Source organism: Doryrhamphus excisus, linkage group LG15 (assembly GCF_037039965.1).
Source record: "Doryrhamphus excisus strain RoL-2023G ecotype Guam linkage group LG15, RoL_Dexc_Guam_v1.1, whole genome shotgun sequence".
NCBI classification, from domain to species: Eukaryota; Metazoa; Chordata; class Actinopteri; order Syngnathiformes; family Syngnathidae; genus Doryrhamphus; species Doryrhamphus excisus.
In genome coordinates, this window is record NC_136371.1 from 6,868,217 (window position 1) to 6,889,616 (window position 21,400).

Sequence of the window (21,400 nt, forward strand, 5' to 3'; positions counted from 1 at the left end):
CATCATGCAGTTGTGCGGCAATGATTATTATGAATATATTGAACACTATACTCACAATCCATACAATACCAGAATATAATTTAGTTTTATTTTATTCATTTTATGTACCATAATAGCACAAGTATGTACCATAATAGCATGGATTTCAACTTTATGAACTCCTCATCAAATGTAGTCCAGTCACTGATCATTATCAATAAGTTAAAGCTTGCATTCATCATTTCTTTATAATTTATATTTATATCTTTATATGACGTCCTATTTACTCAATTAATCTTTAATCCCTTTACTTACTATTTACATATTAGTTATTAACTCTCACTCTTTGCTATTACTAATGTAACCATTTTATTTTACTTTTATATTTTTAATTAATCCTACCCCTTTTTCCATGTCTATACTGATATTTAATTCACACGGTAACTTTTACATGTTGACATTACATGGGTTACAACTTTATGAACACCTAATCAGATGTAGTCCAGTCACTGACCATTATCAATAAGTTATAGCTTGCATTCATCATTTCTTTATAATTTATATTTATATATTTCTTTATAATTTATATTTATATCTTAATATGATGTCCTATTTACTTAATTAATCTTTAATCCCTCTACTTACTAATTACATATTAGTTATCAAGTCACTCTTTGCTATTACTAATGTAACCATTTTTATTTTACTTTTATCGTTTTAATTAATCCTACCCCTTTTCCATGTCTATACTGATATTTAATTCACACGGTAACTTTTACATGTTGACATTACATGGGTTACAACTTTATGAACACCTAATCAAATGTAGTCCAGTCACTGACCATTATCAATCAGTTATAGCTTGCATTCATCATTTCTTTATAATTTATATTTATATATTTCTTTATAATTTATATTTATATATTTCTTTATAATTTATATGTATATATTTCTTTATAATTCATATTTATATATTTCTTTATTATTTATATTTATATCTTAATATGATGTCCTATTTACTTAATTAATCTTTAATCCCTTTACTTACTATTTACATATTAGTTATCAACTCTCACTCTTTGCTATTACTAATGTAACCATTTTATTTTACTTTTATCTTTTTAATTAATCCTACCCCTTTTCCATGTCTATACTGATATTTAATTCACACCGTAACTTTTACATGTTGACAATTACAGTATTTTGTTAACTTACAGCAGGACTTATTATCAAATTAATAGCATTACTTCTCACTGGATAATAAATGTGAAAAGTAAAGAGTAAAAAGTCCAGTCATAAGCACAATGCATCGGGATCAGCTAAAAACAATGATGTCACGGTACAGTGGCTATGATGTGTTGGCAAGAGGACTAACATGTTAAAAAAAAATTAACCTTCATTGGTGTGTATCTGTTCCCCTTGGATGCCTTTGTTTTTACCAGCAGGGTGTAATTCCAACACTCCACTGTGCATCATTCATTGTACTGCATACCATGCTGACGGGACGTACAAGAGCAGACTGTCTATTGTCATTGCTCAGTGGCCAGCAATGATTTATTTGTTCGGCTCATCACCACCGCCACTGCACTGCAATCAGAAGGAACACAAATGATGCACAGCATTTCTTTTTGGAGCATGTGTGTGCCTCCAGAGCTGTAATAGGTAATATTGTGCATATAATACCTATAATTGTGATTTTTTAAAAATCTATTGTAACCTCAAAAATTTAATTTTGTTCACCCTTTCAATCTTCCCTCCATTTATTTGTATTTGCTTGTACGTGTTCTTTCTGCTATTACCAAATACCATTAGTTTAGTTTTACTTAGGTTTCTGTCAAAACATCTTTTTAATGTAGTGATTTCATTTGACTTCTTAAATTAACTTGTGTGCTTTCCCCAGAACAACAGGCAGTAGTATCATCCGCAAATAATACCGACTTTAAGTCTTTTGTCACGTAACAGATGTTAGTGACATACAAGTTGAACAGTTTTGGTCCCAATATTGACCCCTGGGGTACTCCACATTTAATATTTAAACTTGCAGATGACCTGTAAGACTTATTATTTAAATTTTTTTTTAGTTATCATTTGTGTGGAGTTGGTGATTCATGCAAACATGCAGTGATGACAAACAGGGGAATCATCTGTCAGTCTTGTTCACTGTATTTTCTGAACACAGCGTTCAGTACTAGAAGCAAAGTTTTCAATTTTCTTTAAACACGAATACGGCTAATGACGAAAAAAATGCATTGTCCGTAACAGAGACTCATTTATAACAGACTCGTCCCTATGGTACCGCTAGACCTTAGCAACTTCATACAAAACAAGTGCCACAAGGCATGCTGGGTGGCTGAAATCACTCTCAGGAAACCTAAACTATATTATGTATTTTCATATTTAGGTTTCATATATTTTGTGGAATACTTAATACGGCCCATCCTCGACCAGTTTTTGTTGCTGTGTTAAGTTAACTTGTCTGTACCCCACCAAAATGTCTCTGTTAAAATGCAATTAGATACATTATACATACTTTAACCACAACAGAGGTTGCAGACCACTTCTAACAATGTTGAAAATGTTGTACTCCTGACCTCTTGTGGTTGAAACTGGAAAAAACAGCTCCCTTGGTATTTTCGCAGAGATTATGAATGATTTACTGCTGCATGAATAATTCATCTGGTGTGACAATAAGGCATAGCAGTAAAACCATTCAACATGATGTGGCCTTGCCATTCATTCCTGCTGTACAATATTAGCGTGTACGCATTAGAGATATGCATACACGCTGATGTTATGTGTCTAAACATTTTCCTGTATTAATTAACCGTAAAATGCACAGCTTGTTTTTTTTTTTTCACATTACCTTTCTCATTTAAGACCCCCAACTGGTGACTGCTATGATATGCGTTTGTGTACTAAATTCAGTGATTGTGCCTTGCATACTATGCTTAATTCAATTGCACTGCCGCTTAATTTGCACTGGATTTAAGTACATTTGGCGTATAATGATTTGTAACAATGGGAGCTAATTTATATACTAATATATACAGTATGTAGGTTTTTTACAGTTATTTTCTAGCTCGGAATGACTATGCCTAAGAAGGAAGGAATGAACCAAAGAGATGAACCATGATTTGGATGTGCACTATTCAAAAAAATAGACTATGGTGACCCATGCATAGACCCAGATAATAATAACAGACATCTTGATCATCCTTGCAACACCCGTGTGAAATTTGAAATTGTGTGTTCGTGGGTTCAAAAGAACAACACTTTGGTCAACTTGAGGAGCATATTCATGCTCCATTCACGCTCAAGCTCAGTGTGTGTGCTTGTGTGTGTGTGTGTGTGTGTGTGTGTCTATGACCTTGCACAATACTTTTTGTTTGCCTGCCTGCAGAGGTTCTATGCCAGAGCTCAGCTCTGCCTTTATTATTATGCTTGGGGATAAATATCTTTCACAAGTTTCAGGGACACACACTTCAGGTTCTGACTCAGACGCTCACAACCACAGCTCCACGGCGAGCGTTACCACGGTAACCTGAAGGCCAATACTGCCATGTAGAGGTGAATAGACGGGGATATGATTATTAGTGTCAGTCCCTTTGTAGATCATGCAACGCATCTGCATCCACAACAAAAAAAAAGCCTCCTTGAGGTGTCGTGATTTGTCTTCGTGAGTGTCATATGTCTTGTATCTGATTTGGCGCAAAATGCAGTTCTGTTATTGATGTGTTCATTTATATAGATGCATACATTTTTTGGTTTTTGCTATAATGGAATGAATGCAATATCATACATTTTAAGGGGTAACATTTACTTTTTAAAAGCAAAGACAAATGAAGTAAGGAAAATAAAAATAACAGTGCAATAGTCAGTAAGGAATAATTGTTGCGCTTTTGTGCTGTTATTTTGGCTAGTTTGACTAGTGTGTAATGTCCACGGGAAAAAAATTTTTTCTCCCAATATGTAAACGTCAACAAACTACGAACTCCAGGGAGCAATTGTGGTCATTGAATTGCTTTGAAGAAAAGAAAGTAATTACCACTCACCATTTCCTTCAAAACAACCACCTATGTGAGTTCTTTCAGCCTGAAGTTTGTATCCATTAGTAATAATGAATGGCATCCCACAGGGTTCTGTACTAGGACCTGTATTGTTCAGTCTTTATATGTTCTCCTATGGCAATATCATTAGAAAACACTCCATTAAATTGCAAATTTCCCCACTGAGGGACAAATAAAGGCATATCTTATTCTTAATCTTAATTAGCTTCCACTACTATGCAGATAACATACAACTGTACTTGTCAATAAAACCTAACCAAACTAGTCAGCTGTCCAAATTCCAGGCGTGTCCTAATGATACTGAACTGGACTGGAACCTGTCCGAACTGGATGACCTCAAACTTTTTACTATTAAACTCAGATAAGACTGAAATCATAGTCCTTGGTTCCCAGCACTTCAGAGACAAGATTGCAAGTTATATTACTGACCTAAATGGGCGTACACTCACCCCCCAGAGTAATAAAAACTCAAGTTTTTGTGACCTCCAGATGGATTATTGTAACTTTCTGTTAGACTGTATTAGCTTCACGACACTGGCTACCTGTCAAATTTAGAATTTATTTAAAAATTCTCCTTCTTACATATAAAACGCTACACGGTCAGGCACCAGTATATCTGAAAGAGCTCATAGAACCCTATCAACCAATTAGAACACTTCACCCCCAGAACTTATAATTACCTTAGTGGTCTGACTGTATAATGCAAAATAATACTTTCAAGTACTTCTCACAATCTTAACGAGATAAAGAAGATTGAATATAACTGGCCGAACAGTCTTGACAGCAGGAAGGCTTTGGAATTAAATACTGCAATATTTCACCTTGTTCACAGATTGCCCTCGGATGAGAAAATCAATAATAGCTTACCAGTAGACTCAAAGTGTAATTCATACAAACGTGCAAGTCAGCAGATGCAGCCAGACAATGACATTTGTTCTTATGGGAACATGCTGCACACAAAGAAGGCAGTGTAGGCAGCACCAGGAGGAGTACTTGATGGGTTATACAGTATATTACATTTTGTAAGGGGTTATTTAGATCTATTCACAGAATGGGTAGATTATACATTACTTTGATAATGCAATACATATGCTTTACAATATGTACAATGGACTCCTGGGAAAAGTGGTGTTTTCTGCCAGGACCCCTCACTGAGTGTGGGAGGTCCGTGGAACCTTTGGGTCCTACTGGCACAATGTAATATGACCTTACGCAACCTTTTGCTACACTATGAAAACTCACACACAAGGCCAAGAATCCAACCAACAATCTTTCATTAGTCACACACACACTCCTGAATGTACAGGAGTAAATGTAAATAAAAAAAACAAAGTACATAATTTAAAAAATGACAAATTATACAGCAATTAAGACAACAGCACTGTATTAGCATGGAAGCTAACATTGAATATGAATAGCACTGACCACTTTAGCATGCTTCTCAATCAACGGCGAGTGTGACTTCATGTAACGCTGTACTTTACAGTGTTTTTTACTTTACAGTCTTTAACCTCTTATAATGTTATATTATTATATTATTATTCCTCTTCACAAGTGTGTGTGTGCTACCGAAGAGCCGTATCTGTTGTTAATATTACGTAGGTAACGGTACAAGTTCCTGTTTGGTACATTTCAAAATAAAGGTATATATTTCACAATAAAGTCAGCATCACAGCTGCAGTTAAAAGTACAATGCCGTAGCTAGTGATTGTGGTTATTATCAAGAAAACCATGGAAATAGTTATATATCAAGTTTTAAGATAAAGCTATTATATATGACCAAAAATGTATCTTTAGTTGTACCAGTCATTAAAATGAACAATAATTCTGAAAATTGTTTTCATGACTGTATGTAGCATTAACTTCTTACACATTAGCTTGATAGTGAAATCCACAGGATGTAGCTCGTGATGACACCAGCTCCTGCTGTTCACTTCAAAGATCTAGATCGAAAATCACAGCTCATTCACGAACGTCTCCTCTCCGGACCATAATGACTGACCTCTGCAACAATGGGAAAAGGTCATGTGGAGTGGTGGATCTGGTGGGTGGTGATGGGTGCATAAGTATACAAAGAGAGCTTGATTAATGTGTTCAATATGACCTGTGCAGAGGTGGCCCACTGGTGGCTTCAAGGAAGGAGTTGTATTTGTTGTAGCGCAGCGTTTGCATCACTTTATATGTTGAAAACTGGAACATAGTTGTGGAAAACATTGTCAAAAAGGTGGACTGGAGTCAGATTGATACTGTCTAAGAGTCATTTATTTGTATTACTGCACATTGCACAGAGAGGTACATATTGTAAATGGAAGTAACTGTACTGTGAAATACATACATATCTGTCTGCAATACTGGTTTGCTTGTTTAAATCTCCAATGGAGGTATTTAATTTTCATAGGACTGTATTTGTTGTGTTTATCTTTCTGTCTTGATTGTTTGTCTAGGAGGCATTCACTGACAAGGTCAAATTTAGCCTTCTATTGCGGTGACTCAAACAGGTTTACAGGCTAAACTGGAAAACCAACCATTTTTTTATTTAAACAATTTCGCTTTTTAACATGTAAAGATGTCGCCTTTCATGCCGAAATTAGCTGCTTACTGTAGTCTGATGCTAATGACGGCAATGACAAGTTTTCTGTACCTTTGGAGGTCGCTCTTAGTTTATGATTCACTCAAGAAGGGTTATTTATGGTGCACATGGAGGCATTTCTTAACAGCTGCTATGGTTACTTACGCAACAGATGCGGAAGCTAATGCCACTTGCCACAACAGACCTTACTAATCGATGTGTGAGGTACAATCCAATATATATATTTATGTAATTTATGGGAGGAAATATCCCTGTTACCGAATAAAAGAAAAAAACAATACTGCACTCAAAATAAAATAATGAATTGCTGCTGAATTTGAGACAAAAAACTATGATGAACATAAGGCTTCAGGGGGTGTGTGTGTGTGTGTGTGGTGTGTTTTTACAGTATGTGGGAGTAGTAAGCTAATGATGGAGGTGAAATGCAGTTGTCTCCAGGTTACTGGGGAATGTAAATGCAAACAAATGTGATGTGTTGATGAGTGGATGCGGTACAAATGACACATTACCGTATTTGGTCGTGGCTGAGATTTTGCTATTGTGTTGATATGTACGCATACGTATGTCTATTAAAAAATAAAATAGGAGAGACATCAATTGTACATTTAAACCTATTGACCTATTAATGTAGTTAATTTGTTGTATTCTTGTGTTAAACGTTTTCAAAGTTTCAGATTCATTTGGAAGTGAGCCCTGAAAGAAGTTCCGAATGGCTCAAAACATTCAGTTTCAGAAGGCGTGGTAAAAGTGACCCTTTGTGATGTCACAAAGGGTGTGGCCTTATCTTCCTTATATAGGCGTGGCTGTATGCCAAATAAGCTCTCTGTCATCCCCCAAGATCTTCTTATGTGTTTAAGTTGCTAGCAATGACTCGTTATTTACGATTCCTAAAGACGCCACCATCAGGCACAAGTGGTTGGAGTTCCTGATTCCCGACTAGCAAAATAAATGCATTTTAATCTGAATTCACACTGAACTGTTTTGTGTACATGGGCCAGTATGTACCTGGACTAGCCGACAAACTTGCTGAAATTTGCTGAAAACTGTCCGTTTTTGCGGGAAGCATGAAATCCAAAGAAATACAACTGGGATAGGTGTAGATTCTGGAAGAACGAGAAAGCTTTCTATGCAAGTTATCATGCATTGCTGCTCCATAGGAGTCTACTCAATACAAGGGCCGAAAAATTAGCATAATAGGGACCCCTTTAAGAAAACCAGTCGCCATCGCAAATAATGGTCAGAAGCTCCTTTTGTGTAGGTTTTCTCCAGCTTCCTCATAAAGTCCAAAAACAAGTATGTTGCGTTTTGGGATTGACAGATCAAACCATTAAGGGCCTGCAAAATGCTCCAGGTCATCTCCTTCTTGAGGCAGATAGTCAGCCCACACCGGGTACCGGTTCTAGCCAAGGTTTTCCAAGGCTATGTGCATCAGTACTGTCACTTTCAATCTCTTTATCCCCGAAGTAAATGAAATATATTTTATTTCTTTGCTGCTGCTGCTGCTGCTACTGCTGCTCTAATGGTGTTTTTAAAGGTATGCTCCTTATGGAGACAACTCAAAGGGATAACATTGATTCATGATGTGTGAAGAAGCTCCGTTGTGAACAAAATGTTTAGTGCTGTGTACTATTAGCTGCATTTTAGCTGTGTGTGTATTGTGTGAAATCTTGAGCATGTCCATTAGCAGCAAAGATGAGGGGTTGCTCATAATTGAATAACGGTATTACATTAGAAATAGATCAAAGTAAGGATAATTTCTCTCATTATTTTTAAAGGGCAGAATGGGTGGATGTTAGGCCTCAAAAGCAGAGGTGAGATATTCTTATAGTCAGTTTAGTGCAAAGATGTATTGTACATCATGTAGGTGCAGATTGACACCTCTGTGTGAGGCCCTGGTTTACTTGTGTCCAATCGATGAGATCTACATATATTTGCAAAAATAAAAGGTTTTATTTTATAGAATGTTATGACAAAAAGGTTAATTGTTCAAAAAAAGATAACTCGAGAAATCAGACAAAGCTTCCACTTCACCGTGTGACACAGCACCTCTCCCAACATGTGCGTGGCCGCACACCTGAATGGAGTTTTTATAATAGGCAGCACCATTATTTGAAACAAAAACAGCAATGACAATTGATTAAAATAAATATTACCATTTTATATTTCAAACAATATTTAAGGTGTGCATCATAGTATAAATAACATAAACTCCACTCTACAGTTGACTGGCTCATATACATCACATTCATCAAATGCCAGGTGAGCAGCAGGGATGGCAAAGGGCAGCAGGGTATGTACTTTATATACTTATATACTTATATACTTATATACTTATATACTTATATACTTATATACTTATATACTTATATACTTATATACTTATATACTTATATACTTATATGTGTAAGACAGGTGGAGCTTCTAAATATTTGCCAGCTCCACCAACGTTCAGGTTAAGACATGACAACAAGAGAGAAATCCCACAACAGGTTGCCAAGGAAACTTAAAATAAAGCAAATAAATAAATAATTCATTTGGCACGGCGGTCTAGTGGTTAGCGCGCAGACCTCACAGCTAGGAGACCAGGGTTCAATTCCACCCTCGGCCATCTCTGTGTGGAGTTTGCATGTTCTCCCCGTGCATGCGTGGGTTTTCTCCAGGTACTCCGGTTTCCTCCCACATTCCAAAAACATGCTAGGTTAATTGGCGACTTCAAATTGTCCATAGGTATGAATGTGAGTGTGAATGGTTGTTTGTCTATATGTGCCCTGTGATTGGCTGGCGACCAGTCCAGGGTGTACCCTGCCTCTCGCCCGAAGACAGCTGGGATAGGCTCCAGCACCCCCGCAACCCTCATGAGGAAAAAGCGGTAGAAAATGAATGAATGAATTATTTTATTTATTTGGGATTTAATCTACTGTGTATAAATTGACCATACAAAAGACTATTGACTATTCATTTTCTACCGCTTTTCCTCACAAGGTGCTGGAGCCTATCCCAGCTGTCTTCGGGCGAGAGGCGGGGTACACCCTGGACTGGTCGCCAGCCAATCACAGGGCACCAATAGACAAACAACCATTCACACTCACATTCATACCTATGGACAATTTGGAGTCGCCAATTAACCTAGCATGTTTTTGGAATGTGGGAGGAAACTGGAGTACCCGGAGAAAACCCACGCATGCACGGGGAGAACATGCAAACTCCACACAGAGATAGCCGAGGGTGGAATTGAACCCTGGTCTCCTAGCTGTGAGGTCGGCACGCTAACCACTCGATCGCCGTTCCGCCACAATAAATAATTTTATTTAGCAAATAAAAGAGGCTTGATAAAAAAAAATATATTTTGTTTTTTCACCAAATCAACCACTTCCACCTCATCCTTACAACATCCTGGTTGATGTTGCAATACTATTTTATCCTTAGTGATGGTCGAGAGAGTCGAGAGTAGAGTAGCTGCCGCAGAACCACCGGTGGTTGCAGCCAAGAATGTTATAATTTAAGGATGCTACCTGGCAGGGTCTCTCTCTGTACAGAGCATCACTTTTCATGAGAGTGACTGGAATAAAATGAAAACCCTTAAGGGGAGAGCGAATGCACCGGTGTCTTCCTTTGTATGATTCATTATGTCAAGACCACGGGAAGGATTCTCACCTCATCCTTTAGTGTCCATTCATAGACACAATGTATTGAGGATTTCATTATTTTCTCATGAAGGAATATGCTGGGAAGGGTTCTATTACGTGATTGAAAACATCTTGCGGAGAAGTGTTTTCATCCCAGCTGGAATCGCTGACAATACAGCAGTTGTCCTCATGTCACCATTGGACTACTGGCACTAGACTATCGTTTTGTTGGGAAATTACGTGGTGTAGTATTTTTCAACTATTTCAAATAAGTCTCAGAGGTCCCATGATAGTGTATTGGCATTGTGCTTGTCCGTGATGCTGGAATATAGGTAAGCTAATAAGCAGCTAATTGTAACGCGCTGTTTTGTGTGTCTGTAGCTTTACTGCAAATGAGCTGTGTTGTCTCCGACACTACACGCTAATGTGTACTTTTTACGCACTTTTTACATGTACACTGTAACTCTGTCATATAAAACAATGTAACATGAAGGAGCGGGGGGGAGTACATAAACATTAGCGACACTAGCATAGCTATGTGAGCTGCAATGCTAACATGCTAGATTAGCTTGGAAAAAAAAACAAAATAATCAAACTCACAGCTCCGGAGTGTGTATCCATTCACATAAGTGACTTGTATATTAAGCAAGCTACAGCAATATTGTTATTGTACAAAATAATATATGTATCTGGCAAAATGACAAGACGCCTCGGTTGCCACTCGTCTCCGCGGGCACTCACAGAAAACATAATTTTGAGTGAAGGACGGCACAGCGGTCGAGTGGTTAGCGCGCAGACCTCGCAACTAGCAGACCAGGGTTCAATTCCACCCTTGGCCATCTCTGTGTGGAGTTTGCATGTTCTCCCTGTGCATGCGTGGGTTTTCTCCGGGTACTCCGGTTTCCTCCCACATTCCAAAAACATGCTAGGTTAATTGGCGACTCCAAATTGTCCATAGGTATGAATGTGAGTGTGAATGGTTGTTTGTCTATATGTGCCCTGTGATTGGCTGGCGACCAGTCCAGGGTGTACCCCGCCTCTCACTAACAATTTCATGTTGCAGTTAGCATTTTTTACCTGAGGACTGGAGCACAGCTCTCGTGCTGGAAGACACAGCCATCCCAATATGAGTTAACAAATAATGGTATTGTAAGTATTACATGTTATCATCAATATACTTGTTAATGCATGATATATAGCATATATATCAAACAATACAATGTTGTTAGAGGTTTTTATAGAGGGAATATAGAGTCAAAATAGGTGCCTCCAAATGATGTGCCTTGTTAGCTTGCTGATACCAACATGCTTTCATTGATCAGAATGTACATAAAAAAGAAATAAATGTGTTCATGTTATACATAAGGATTGTGAATGATGGGCAAAATTCAACACAAGTGCAGATTTCCTTTTAAGACAGTATTTTAAAGGGGTCCTTTTATACCTTTTCTACTTTTCTGACCTATAAATGTAGTTAGAATGTTGTATTCTCATGTTAAACAAGGCCAAAGTTTCAGATAAAGAGGTTTGCGCATTTGGAAGTGAGCTCTGAAAGACGTTTGGGGTGGCTCAAAACACTTGATATCAGAAGGCGTGGTAAAACCACGCCTTTGTGATGTCACAGAGGAGAATGTTGGAATGTTGCCAGGTATAACAACAAAATCGCAGAGTTGGCAACACCGGAAGTTATGTTACCTGCCTATGATGTCATCAGCACCTGACTCTGAAAAATGTTAATGCAAAACAGTACACAATATTGTTTCTCATCTTTTTACATTATTAAGGTGGAAAAAGGTTTTGCTGATATATGAAAATATGTAACCTTGAAGGTTCTGATGGCTTCCAACGTTACTGGCATGACAAGGAGATCCCACCTAAGATGTGTTCAACAGTGGGGGTGTCCATCATGATCTGGGGTGCTTTTTCATTCAATGGAACACTGGAGCGTCAGGTGGTGCAGGGTCGTCAAACGGCTTCCGGCAATGTTCCCAATAGCCTCTAGCATCAAACAATTTTTCAGGTGATTAACAAGAACGGTGGAGTTAATCATTGAGAATTTTATTTGGTCCTGGTTTGGAGAGGTTTTTTTTGTAATAATTTTGAGTGAAGGGCGGCACGGCGATCTAGTGGTTAGCGCGCAAACCTCACAGCTAGGAGACCAGGGTTCAATTCCACCCTCGGCCATCTCTGTGTGGAGTTTGCATGTTCTCCCTGTGCACGCGTGGGTTTTTTCTCCGGGTACTCCGGTTTCCTCCCACATTCCAAAAACATGCTAGGTTAATTGGCGACTCCAAATTATCCATAGGTATGAATGTGAGTGTGAATGGTTGTTTGTCTATATGTGCCCTGTGATTGGCTGGCGACCAGTCCAGGGTGTACCCCGCCTCTTGCCCCAAGACACCTGGGATAGGCTCCAGCACCCCCCGCGACCCTCGTGAGGAAAAAGTGGTATTTTGAGTGATGGTCTTAAACTTTTAATCAGCTGATAAACAACCTATTTCTATTTAATTGTTGTTGTTCTACTTAAAACCTCATTAAAAGGAAAATTCTTGCAATTTTTCAACTGATCTTAAGATTTTGATCAGGTCTGTACATAATTAGAGACTATTATTATGTTTGTGAGGACTAAGTGCGTGGTCTCCCTTATACGTCTTCTCGGTGCCTTGTGCCCCCTGTGTGTGGGTGTTTTTGTCAGAAACTCCCCAAGCATGTTCACGCATTCTGGATCTCTCCCATTGGTGCACTGGGATGCTGCGGTGATACGCATGCAGTGACACCGTCATAATTCCCGTAATAAAAAGAGACGGCAAAGAGGAGGAGAAAACAAGCATTGAGAGTCAGAGGGAGGACAGAGACGTTTGATGGTGGATGCAACTCTGCACATCTTCACTTGGCTGGAAGTACATACAGGTACACTTCGTCGGTCTCTAACAAACTTTTCTCCATCTTGGAGCTCAATGAAAATTGTACATTTGGAAATTATAGCTTCCGCCTTTGAATTTTAAGCTTTCTTTAGTTGGACATCAACATGAGATATATGATCACTACCACCCAGACCTAACTTATGCTTATATGTGTTGTCAGGAATCGATTGAAGAATGGAGTGGTATGTTCTGGTGCTGATGCTGAGCTTGCCCCCATCCATGCATACACATTGTTCCTCACAGTGTCACAAATGCTTGCAGCACATTCTAAAGCCCAATGGCGCCTTCAGTAGTCTGGTGAGAACATTTTATTCAATTACCCTTTTTAAAAAAATATACATATATATGGCATGTTTGTTTTTACTTATGTGTAATATTTTGAAAAACTACACAATTTGTAACAGTTTTATACGTGATCTCATAGTGTTTGCATCATTTTAGTATGTATATTGACTAGGTTGTAAAATATATTACTGTATAATACAACTGTTCTCTTCATTCCTATTTATATTATTTATATATACATATATAATGTCTACATGTATCGGTATCAGTACTGCTGATACTTTTTACTTGAACATTTTTTTGTCGACCATTATTTTAATCAGAATACACAGGGTAAATATTTAAGAGAAATAAAAATATTTGTGATCAATCTAACAATGTACAAATGATATAGTAACAATATATAAAAAAAAATATTAAATCAATCAATTTCCATTTGATTACATATAGAGCAAAATAACTAAATGTAAAAATACAGTTTGGCAACAATAAATGTGAAAAACACACACACACACACACACACGAAGAAAAGAAAAGAGTAATTTGTGGTTAAACTGATGACTCTGGTACATCGATAAATGAATCGAACTCTAATGACTCGTTCGTTCCGGGTGATTCACTTTCCTCCGTGGGTGTGTTGCAGTGGTGCGGGGTGTTGTGTCAGGATGAAGCGGGGCTGTGTGAGGACGCTCCGGGCTTGGAGGACGTGACAGATGCAGAGGAACAAGACGAGGAGGAAGAGCTAAGCAAACAATCAGAAGTGGAGTTGATTAAGAGGCTTGACAAAACCGATACGCACCCGTTTGCTTCTCCCTGGTGGAGCCACCGCGACTTGTTGAAGAAGCCGGGTGAAGAAGTCGAGAGTTCCGCAGAGGACCACACGCTCCGCGGCTATGACCTCGTTAAACGTTACGGTGGCTTTTTACGCAAATTCGGACCCAAGACGAAGAGAAGCGACGCCGAGGAGCAGATCGGCGAGCTGCAGAAGCGTTACGGGGGCTTCATGAGGAGGATCCGACCCAAACTGAACAACATCAAGTGGGACAAACGCTATGGAGGCTTCCTGCGTCGTCATTTCAAGATGTCAACGCGCTCCGTCGAGGAGCCTTTCTTCTCAAACTACGACCACCTGAGTCAGGAAGTAAGATGAACCAAAAAAATACGGCGAAACCACGCCTGCTATGCTCGACCGCTTTTTTGTGTGTTTAATAGTTTGTCTGCTGCCCACCACTGCTTGTTTAATAAAATCATCAACCAAACCAAGACTACAACTTTTGTCCACAGAAGCAAATAAAAACGCAAACGTTTTTGTTGCCAGTGATGTCCGAGATGTATTTCAACTTTGTTGTGTTGGTTATTTCTCAACGTAGATTAATTGAAAATGAATTAATTCATACACGCTGCACTGAGAATGTCGTATTTAAGCGAAGCCCTGTCTCCAAAAACAATTTTAAAGTGGAAAAATAGTCACATTAATATATTATTCCTCTCACCAAATAGTTACATTTTTACTGGGAAGTATTTAAATAATGTATAGTAGTTTTATTATAGCCTCAAATCCAGTATCGTAAAATTCCAAATATTGTAAAAACGTTCAGTAATGTAAACTACTGAGGCTTAGCATCAGTCTAATTTAATGCACTTGTAGTGTATACTTTCACGCCCCCTTGTGGCCAAGGAATATATTCCCGTTGCTTTCATTGGCATGTAGGTTTGTTTTGTACATCATATCAGACGAAGAAAGGGGTGTCAAAACTTACCCCACCGAGAAAAAATACTGGACAGTGGGGGCCACTTTGATATTACTAGCTTTTATTACATTTTTTTTATTTAAACCACTCAAGTGCAGGCCAAGATACTGGAGACTCTCCGACCCCTTAAGAGCTGCACTGGGCCTTGAGCTCATTGTCTAGTGCTGTTCAACTTCATTCTCATTCAGCTGGGATGTGCGGAGGCAGGTTCCATCCCCGGCAAGAGGTACGAAGGTGCCCCACTGGTAGAATGAAACCACTTCCACCCTGTTCAATTATACCACGATCATATCTTCACCCAATGGCAGAATAATTTGCTGTGCTTATGTATCATCTTACATTATGTGAACGCAAAGTACAGGATTTTCCAACATGAATTAAATACAGCTATACAGTGCATTATGTATTTTATAAACTACTCTGTAATTTAGACTTAGGTTTATATGTAATAGTGTGCATTAGTGCAAAGCCATAGTCTAACCGGGTTTGTTAGAAGAGCAGCAACATGTCACATGGAAAACACAAAAAAAATCATAAATAAAAATGTCCTTTTTCATGTCGATCAGTTACAAGAAATTAAGATACAACATATTATTACGAGCAGTTTATACATCAGCAAAGAAAACTGGTACATTTTGTTCATTGGTGTAAACGGCCTAACACACCTGGATGATTAGAAACTCAAATGCAAAGCAGAACGAGGCAGAAGAAGACATTGGTGTGCGATCGTTTACTCCAAGTTTTAGGAAAAACACTGTTCTTCCCCTTTCCCAATGTTGTCCAAAAAACAAACACAGCATGTACAGATAATGTGCCATTATTCATTTTCCCCCACAACATTCATCATACATTCTAGAATGTTTTATATACTACATTTTGTGTCTATATATATATATATATATATATAAACCATGTACACACACAGCAAGGACTGAGACGAGAGTAGAAGCCAAGTAATCCTAAACCTGACTAGTTAAGGTGTGCACCATTTCCTCAGCTATCTTATGACTTGCTCTAAATTAATATGAGAACATCTTCAATACTGCTACGGCAAAAGTTGCACTTTAAAAAAAAAGCAAAACTAAGGATGTATCCCTGAACAAACGGAATGCTAATTTTCCATCACTGCTGCTCGGCCAGCTGCTGCATGTCATCGCCCCTCACCTCTTTGGGCTGACCTTCTTCATCCTCACCAGTTTGAACTCCCTGTAGAAAAATGTCTGCGCTGGTCGCCGTGGCATCCACCACTGTGATGCTTCCGACCGGCTGTGCGATGGTGGTGCTTTGAGTGGCGGCCAGACCCTGTAACGTGGCTGGCAGAGTTACCAACTGGAACTGAGGGCTGACCATTTTGACAAAAGAGACGGTAGAGCTGCTCTCGGCGGATGTCACTTCTTGACCTGCCACGGTGGAAAGCACCGTAAGGTTGGACGCGTCGGCCACCAGCTCCGAGCCGTTGAGCGGCGAGGTCAGTAGAGTGTATCCGCCCAAGTTGGTGGCGGCGGGAGCTCCCGCCACAGTAAGCAGCTTGCCGAGCGCTACGCCGCTGAGCTGGCTGAGAGGCAGCGTGACCTGTGTGGGCGCCGGGCTGATTGTGGCTGGGGTGGTAGTGGCGTGGCTGACTCGGGCACGTTTTCGTGGTGGGGTTGCTGGTGCCGGGGTGAGGTTCATCAGGACGTTGTTTAGGTGCTGAGATTTACTCTTCAGCTCCTTGGCTCGCTTCCTGTGCTGATCACACTGCTGCTCCAGAGCTGTGGAGCAACACAACATCTCATCAATACTAAAACCAAGTCATACACATAACGTGGAATATAATACAATCAATAGCTAGCTTTGCTGTATATGTGGCACCATCCTCAAAAAAAGACTGACCAGCGAGGCTGTTGGTGTACTGCTCTCTGTAATGATCCATCTGGCTCTTATGACTAGTCAAAACCTTTTTCACCAGATCCAGCATCCCAAAGTTTTGCGCAATGTTATTGAGCAAAACGGCATCTGACAAAACAAATGAGCCCATGTTAACAGCCATGTAAAGCATCGGACACCATCACAGTTTGGGGTTCTAACCTTTAACCTGCAGTGGTGGTTCAGACACTCTTTTTTGCAGGCCCTTCAGCACTTCTTGGAGCTCTTTCTGGAAGTCCTCAATCACCTCCTCCAGCAGCCCTGCCTCCTTCACTGCATGCCAGAATGTTATCGAGTCCTCTGGAGACACACAAGAAGACAAAACAGTGTGACAACCACAGCTTCTCAATGTTAAACATATTTGGTGTGTGCAGACTCAGAATCACCTCTAATGGCTGTGACCCATTCTGAAGGTTCCTCGGGTGACTCTGTAAGGGATCCTCCATTCACTACAATGCAAACAACACATTTTTTTATGTTAATTTCCATTTTTCGGGTTTTTGTTTAGTCTGTCTCTTATGCACATACAGGCCAGTTTTAACGACTGAAGTTGGCTGTCGTTTTGAAGTTCCATACATGACAAAAAAGCATCTCTACGGGCTGTAATAGCACGAGCCACGGATGATCATTTTTCTGAACAGCACTGCTATTCAAACTTATTGAAATGCCTTTGTATATCGTCTTTCAAGAAGCCGAAGGACGTTTTATGTACCAGGCCACAAAAAAAAAAAAATGAAATAACATGATTACGCAGAGAGTAGAACTCATTCAAGGACAACAATTTTAACAAAAGTATATATATAACCTTACTTTGTCTATGTGATGTTAGCAGGGTCATGGGAAAACTCCTTACCCAGTTTCTGGGGAGGAGTATGACGCATAGACCTTCACCGAGGCTGAACTGTTTACAACATTTAAAAAAAATATATACACTGATGTCCACTTTCTGGACATGTATATCATTAGTATTAGAAAAACATTTTGATGAAGACAGTAGATGGGAAAACGGCTTCACTTGACCTATCCTTTTCCAGCATTCCACACCACTAAATAAGTAATAGAAGCATATGTGACTCATGCTGATATTGGTTTAATATCGGTAAAATAGCAATTGTGATGTTTTTCCAAGATGTCCCATTATGAATGTCAGCGAGGACAGAAGATACGCTAGCACATTCATTCATTCATCATTGAGGTCTGGTCTACTCACAGTAAGCACTGGATGAAGCAGCACCAGCCAAATCAGCAGACTGATCAGAGCTGACGGCCACTTTGTTTCCCACCACGTCAATCTTGGTGCTGCGGCAGGTGTTGGAGCAGACCTTTGCGTGTAGGTAGAAGTCCAGCTCGCCTGAGTCCATGATCTTCCTGAGAAATAGCTTATGGTGACATGTTTGTTTTGGATGGTATAAAACGACACAATAATAGAAATGTTTACTAAATTCTGTAACATACAGAAGAATAAATACTTCAGGTAGATAGAAGCGGCTGTTTTTTTATACATAGTAACATTTTAATGACAGGGATCTCAAACTCAATTTACTTGGGGGGCCACTGGAGCTAGGGTCTGGGCGAGACTGGGCCACATCAGGTTTTCCAAAAAAAAAACGCATTTATTAAAAACAGAAAAATGAATAAACTTTGCTTTGGTTTTGATTTTCTACAATAAAAGCTCTGATAAAACATTCCACTGTTCTCAAATATCTTAATTTTTATTTTTCTGCACAAAATAAGATGAAAACTAAATAAACAAATCAAGAATAAAGAAAATCAATCAATCAGTAATAAATAAATATAATAATAATAATAAAACGGCAAATAAAAACTTAAGAAACCACATATAGTTGGTGGGTAGACAATTTTTTTCAGATTAAAATGAACAAAGCATTATTAGAGCCCTGTAGACACGACAAAACACAACTATAGTCACATTCATACTTTTTTTATTTACAACATATTGCGCAACTGCAGGGTCTTGAGACACATGCTAACTCGCAAACTAGAGAGCTAGCAACCTAAACGGTAGCCTTCAAGTTATTTCCTTTAAACTTAAAAAGCCAAAAACTTACCACTTCCACACGGATAGGGAGGTTAACTATTAACAGTTACCTAACCTTTAACATGAACATTAATCAAACGTAATAATTTTTTCATCCATATCAAACTTGCACGGGCCGCACTAACATTAAACTTTCATATCAAGGTGGGGGCCTCAAACTATTGTCCTGCGGGCCACATTTGGCCCGTGGGCCGCGTGTTTGAGACCCCTGGTCTAATATATGCATCGGCTCAATAAAGGTTGGTAAACACTGATTTAGCAATAGGACAAACTGCTAATAGCCAGATAATTAACAACTTCACTAAGCTAAATAATCTAAGTCATTGATTACAATAGAGTATTTGATCCAAACCTGAGCATGGTGCCGTTGAATCGGATGGCTCTTTTCCAGTCCTTCAGGGTGGACTTGCCTGCTAAGCAGACAAACTCCTTTGGGCTGATGAGCTGATCATTGAACTAATAAAATACAAAACACAAAGAGAGAGTCAGAGGACTAGGAGGCCAAAGCCCAGAGAGAAGCTGATGTCATTGCAGCGCCCAAATGAATACATTGGTCAAAGGCAATGCCTTATGGGAATGGAATAATGAACCAAGAGTTTCTGATTCATTAGTACTGCTTTGTCAACCCTAGACTTTACCTGGACACATTTCACATTAATCCCAGGGCAGACAAACTTCTTCCACACCAGTGTGGCTTTGGCGTCTCCACACGTGATGGGGTAGAAGACATCAGCTTCCACATCCACCTCCTCTGTTAACTTCACTGCAGACAAAAAAGACAACAATCAAAGCCGACGAGACCAAATTCTCTTTTAACTGAGCAAAAAAAATTCCAAGCCAACATGAAAGCAGTGCTTTAGTCATTATATCTCAAAGTTAAAATTCTCTTACAATTGATGTATATAATGAAGCAATTTACCAATTACATCTTCTTCACTGGACAGGCCATCTGTTTTACTCTGATCATCTGTTTCAACCTGAGTGACTGTAAGGACTTCCTCACTGGAAATTTACACAAAAACAAAAACACATGATGTGCTACTGGATCTGTCACAGATGCTCATATCACCCTTAAATGTGTTTCTTTGGTGTGATGGTACAAACCCTGGCTGATGGCTGAGCTGTGCCGTCACCAGCACCGTTTTGTCCTCCACCACAGACGTGAGGTTCCCACTGGCCTCCTCGGACACTGTGACGATGACGACCTCATTCATTTCCTGCATTTTCACCTCGGGGGAAGCCATGGTGCACAACTGGAGTTTGCAATAACAATATGGTTGATTAGAACAGTGATGGCAGTGAGAGAAGTTGAATTGAAATGTGTAAACATATATTCGATACTCTGATACTCTTTTGGCTAGGTTCTGAAGGACAGCTACTGCTGTGCTCACAGATTGTGATTGTTTCAGTAGACTTCCTGTTTACCGTTTTTACCCTGTTTGATGATGTATGTGTTCTGCAGGGCAGAAACCTGCTGAATAACATGTATGCTGAGTCAGACTTGATTGTTTCAAAGCTGAATAAATAAACAAGTCAACCAACGAGCAGACAACATTAAAGCACCGACGTGGCTAACGGATCGTAAATCTCTCCAGATGGTATCAGAACTCGATGCCAATACTGGATCGGGTCGGCCCATTTTCTAGACCAGGTGTGTCCAAACTTTTTCCACCGTGGGCCGCACGCTAAGAATTCAAAGAAATCAAGGGGGTGCCATTTATGTTTTTACTGATTTTTGCTGGAGATACTTTGCAGTGAAAATACAAAGCAATGTACAAGCCAAAAAAATTGGAGATTTACATGAATAAACATAAACGAAATTAGTCAGTTTATTAATGTTAGACTCTGTAGGTAAAAAGAAATCTTACCTTCTGTCACTGTTGTTAGCCTGCTAGCCAAGCTGAGCCGAATGACCGCTGACGTTAGCAAAATGATTGCTAATGCTAGCTAAACTTTACGATTTATTCAGAAACAACAGATGACAAGCATCGACTCGATTCCATTCAACATGAAACATAAATACGCAACTTGGCCAACAAATTTCCATCTTCCTCTGACTTCCTTCATTTACATTTCACACTACGGAGCTGATGCTTCTTATTCTGTATCCCTTTGCGATTTCAGACCAAACATTATCAGTGACCATCGCCACCTACTGACAAAGATGTGTACGTGCATGCATTTGAAGCGTACGTCGTCTGGTCCACCCTCCAC

General features: G+C 39.2%; 2 protein-coding genes across 2 annotated transcripts; one reads left to right on the forward strand and one right to left on the reverse strand.

Moving 5' to 3' along the window:
- Nucleotides 1–13,068: 13,068 nt before the first annotated feature.
- Nucleotides 13,069–14,717, forward strand: pdyn (prodynorphin). The gene is made up of 3 exons (XM_058051817.2): nt 13,069–13,172; nt 13,347–13,483; nt 14,115–14,717. Exons 2-3 carry the CDS (start codon nt 13,361–13,363, stop codon nt 14,619–14,621), a joined length of 630 nt encoding a protein of 209 aa, XP_057907800.2. The 5' UTR covers nt 13,069–13,172; nt 13,347–13,360; the 3' UTR covers nt 14,622–14,717.
- Nucleotides 14,718–15,266: 549 nt separating this feature from the next.
- gmeb2 (glucocorticoid modulatory element binding protein 2) lies at nt 15,267–21,316 on the reverse strand. The gene is made up of 10 exons (XM_058050635.2): nt 21,055–21,316; nt 20,291–20,439; nt 20,106–20,188; nt 19,825–19,949; nt 19,539–19,642; nt 18,338–18,495; nt 17,514–17,576; nt 17,290–17,427; nt 17,095–17,217; nt 15,267–16,973 (listed from the first exon to the last, which is right to left on the reverse strand). The coding sequence occupies exons 2-10, from the start codon at nt 20,428–20,430 to the stop codon at nt 16,345–16,347; spliced, it is 1,563 nt and encodes a 520-aa protein (XP_057906618.2). The 5' UTR covers nt 20,431–20,439; nt 21,055–21,316; the 3' UTR covers nt 15,267–16,344.
- Between the last annotated feature and the right edge of the window lie 84 nt (nt 21,317–21,400).

Excerpts from the sequence above, each read along its gene's own strand:
- pdyn (XM_058051817.2), top strand. The coding sequence starts at position 13,361 with ATGGAGTGGTATGTTCTGGTGCTGATGCTGAGCTTGCCCCCATCCATG. Across the intron at positions 13,484-14,114 it reads ATGGCGCCTTCAGTAGTCTG|TGGTGCGGGGTGTTGTGTCA; the intron begins GTGAGAACATTT and ends GGTGTGTTGCAG.
- gmeb2 (XM_058050635.2), bottom strand. The coding sequence starts at position 20,430 with ATGGCTTCCCCCGAGGTGAAAATGCAGGAAATGAATGAGGTCGTCATC. Across the intron at positions 19,950-20,105 it reads CAGTGAAGAAGATGTAATTG|TGAAGTTAACAGAGGAGGTG; the intron begins GTAAATTGCTTC and ends TTTTGTCTGCAG. Across the intron at positions 17,577-18,337 it reads TGCTTCATCCAGTGCTTACT|TGAATGGAGGATCCCTTACA; the intron begins GTGAGTAGACCA and ends TTTGCATTGTAG.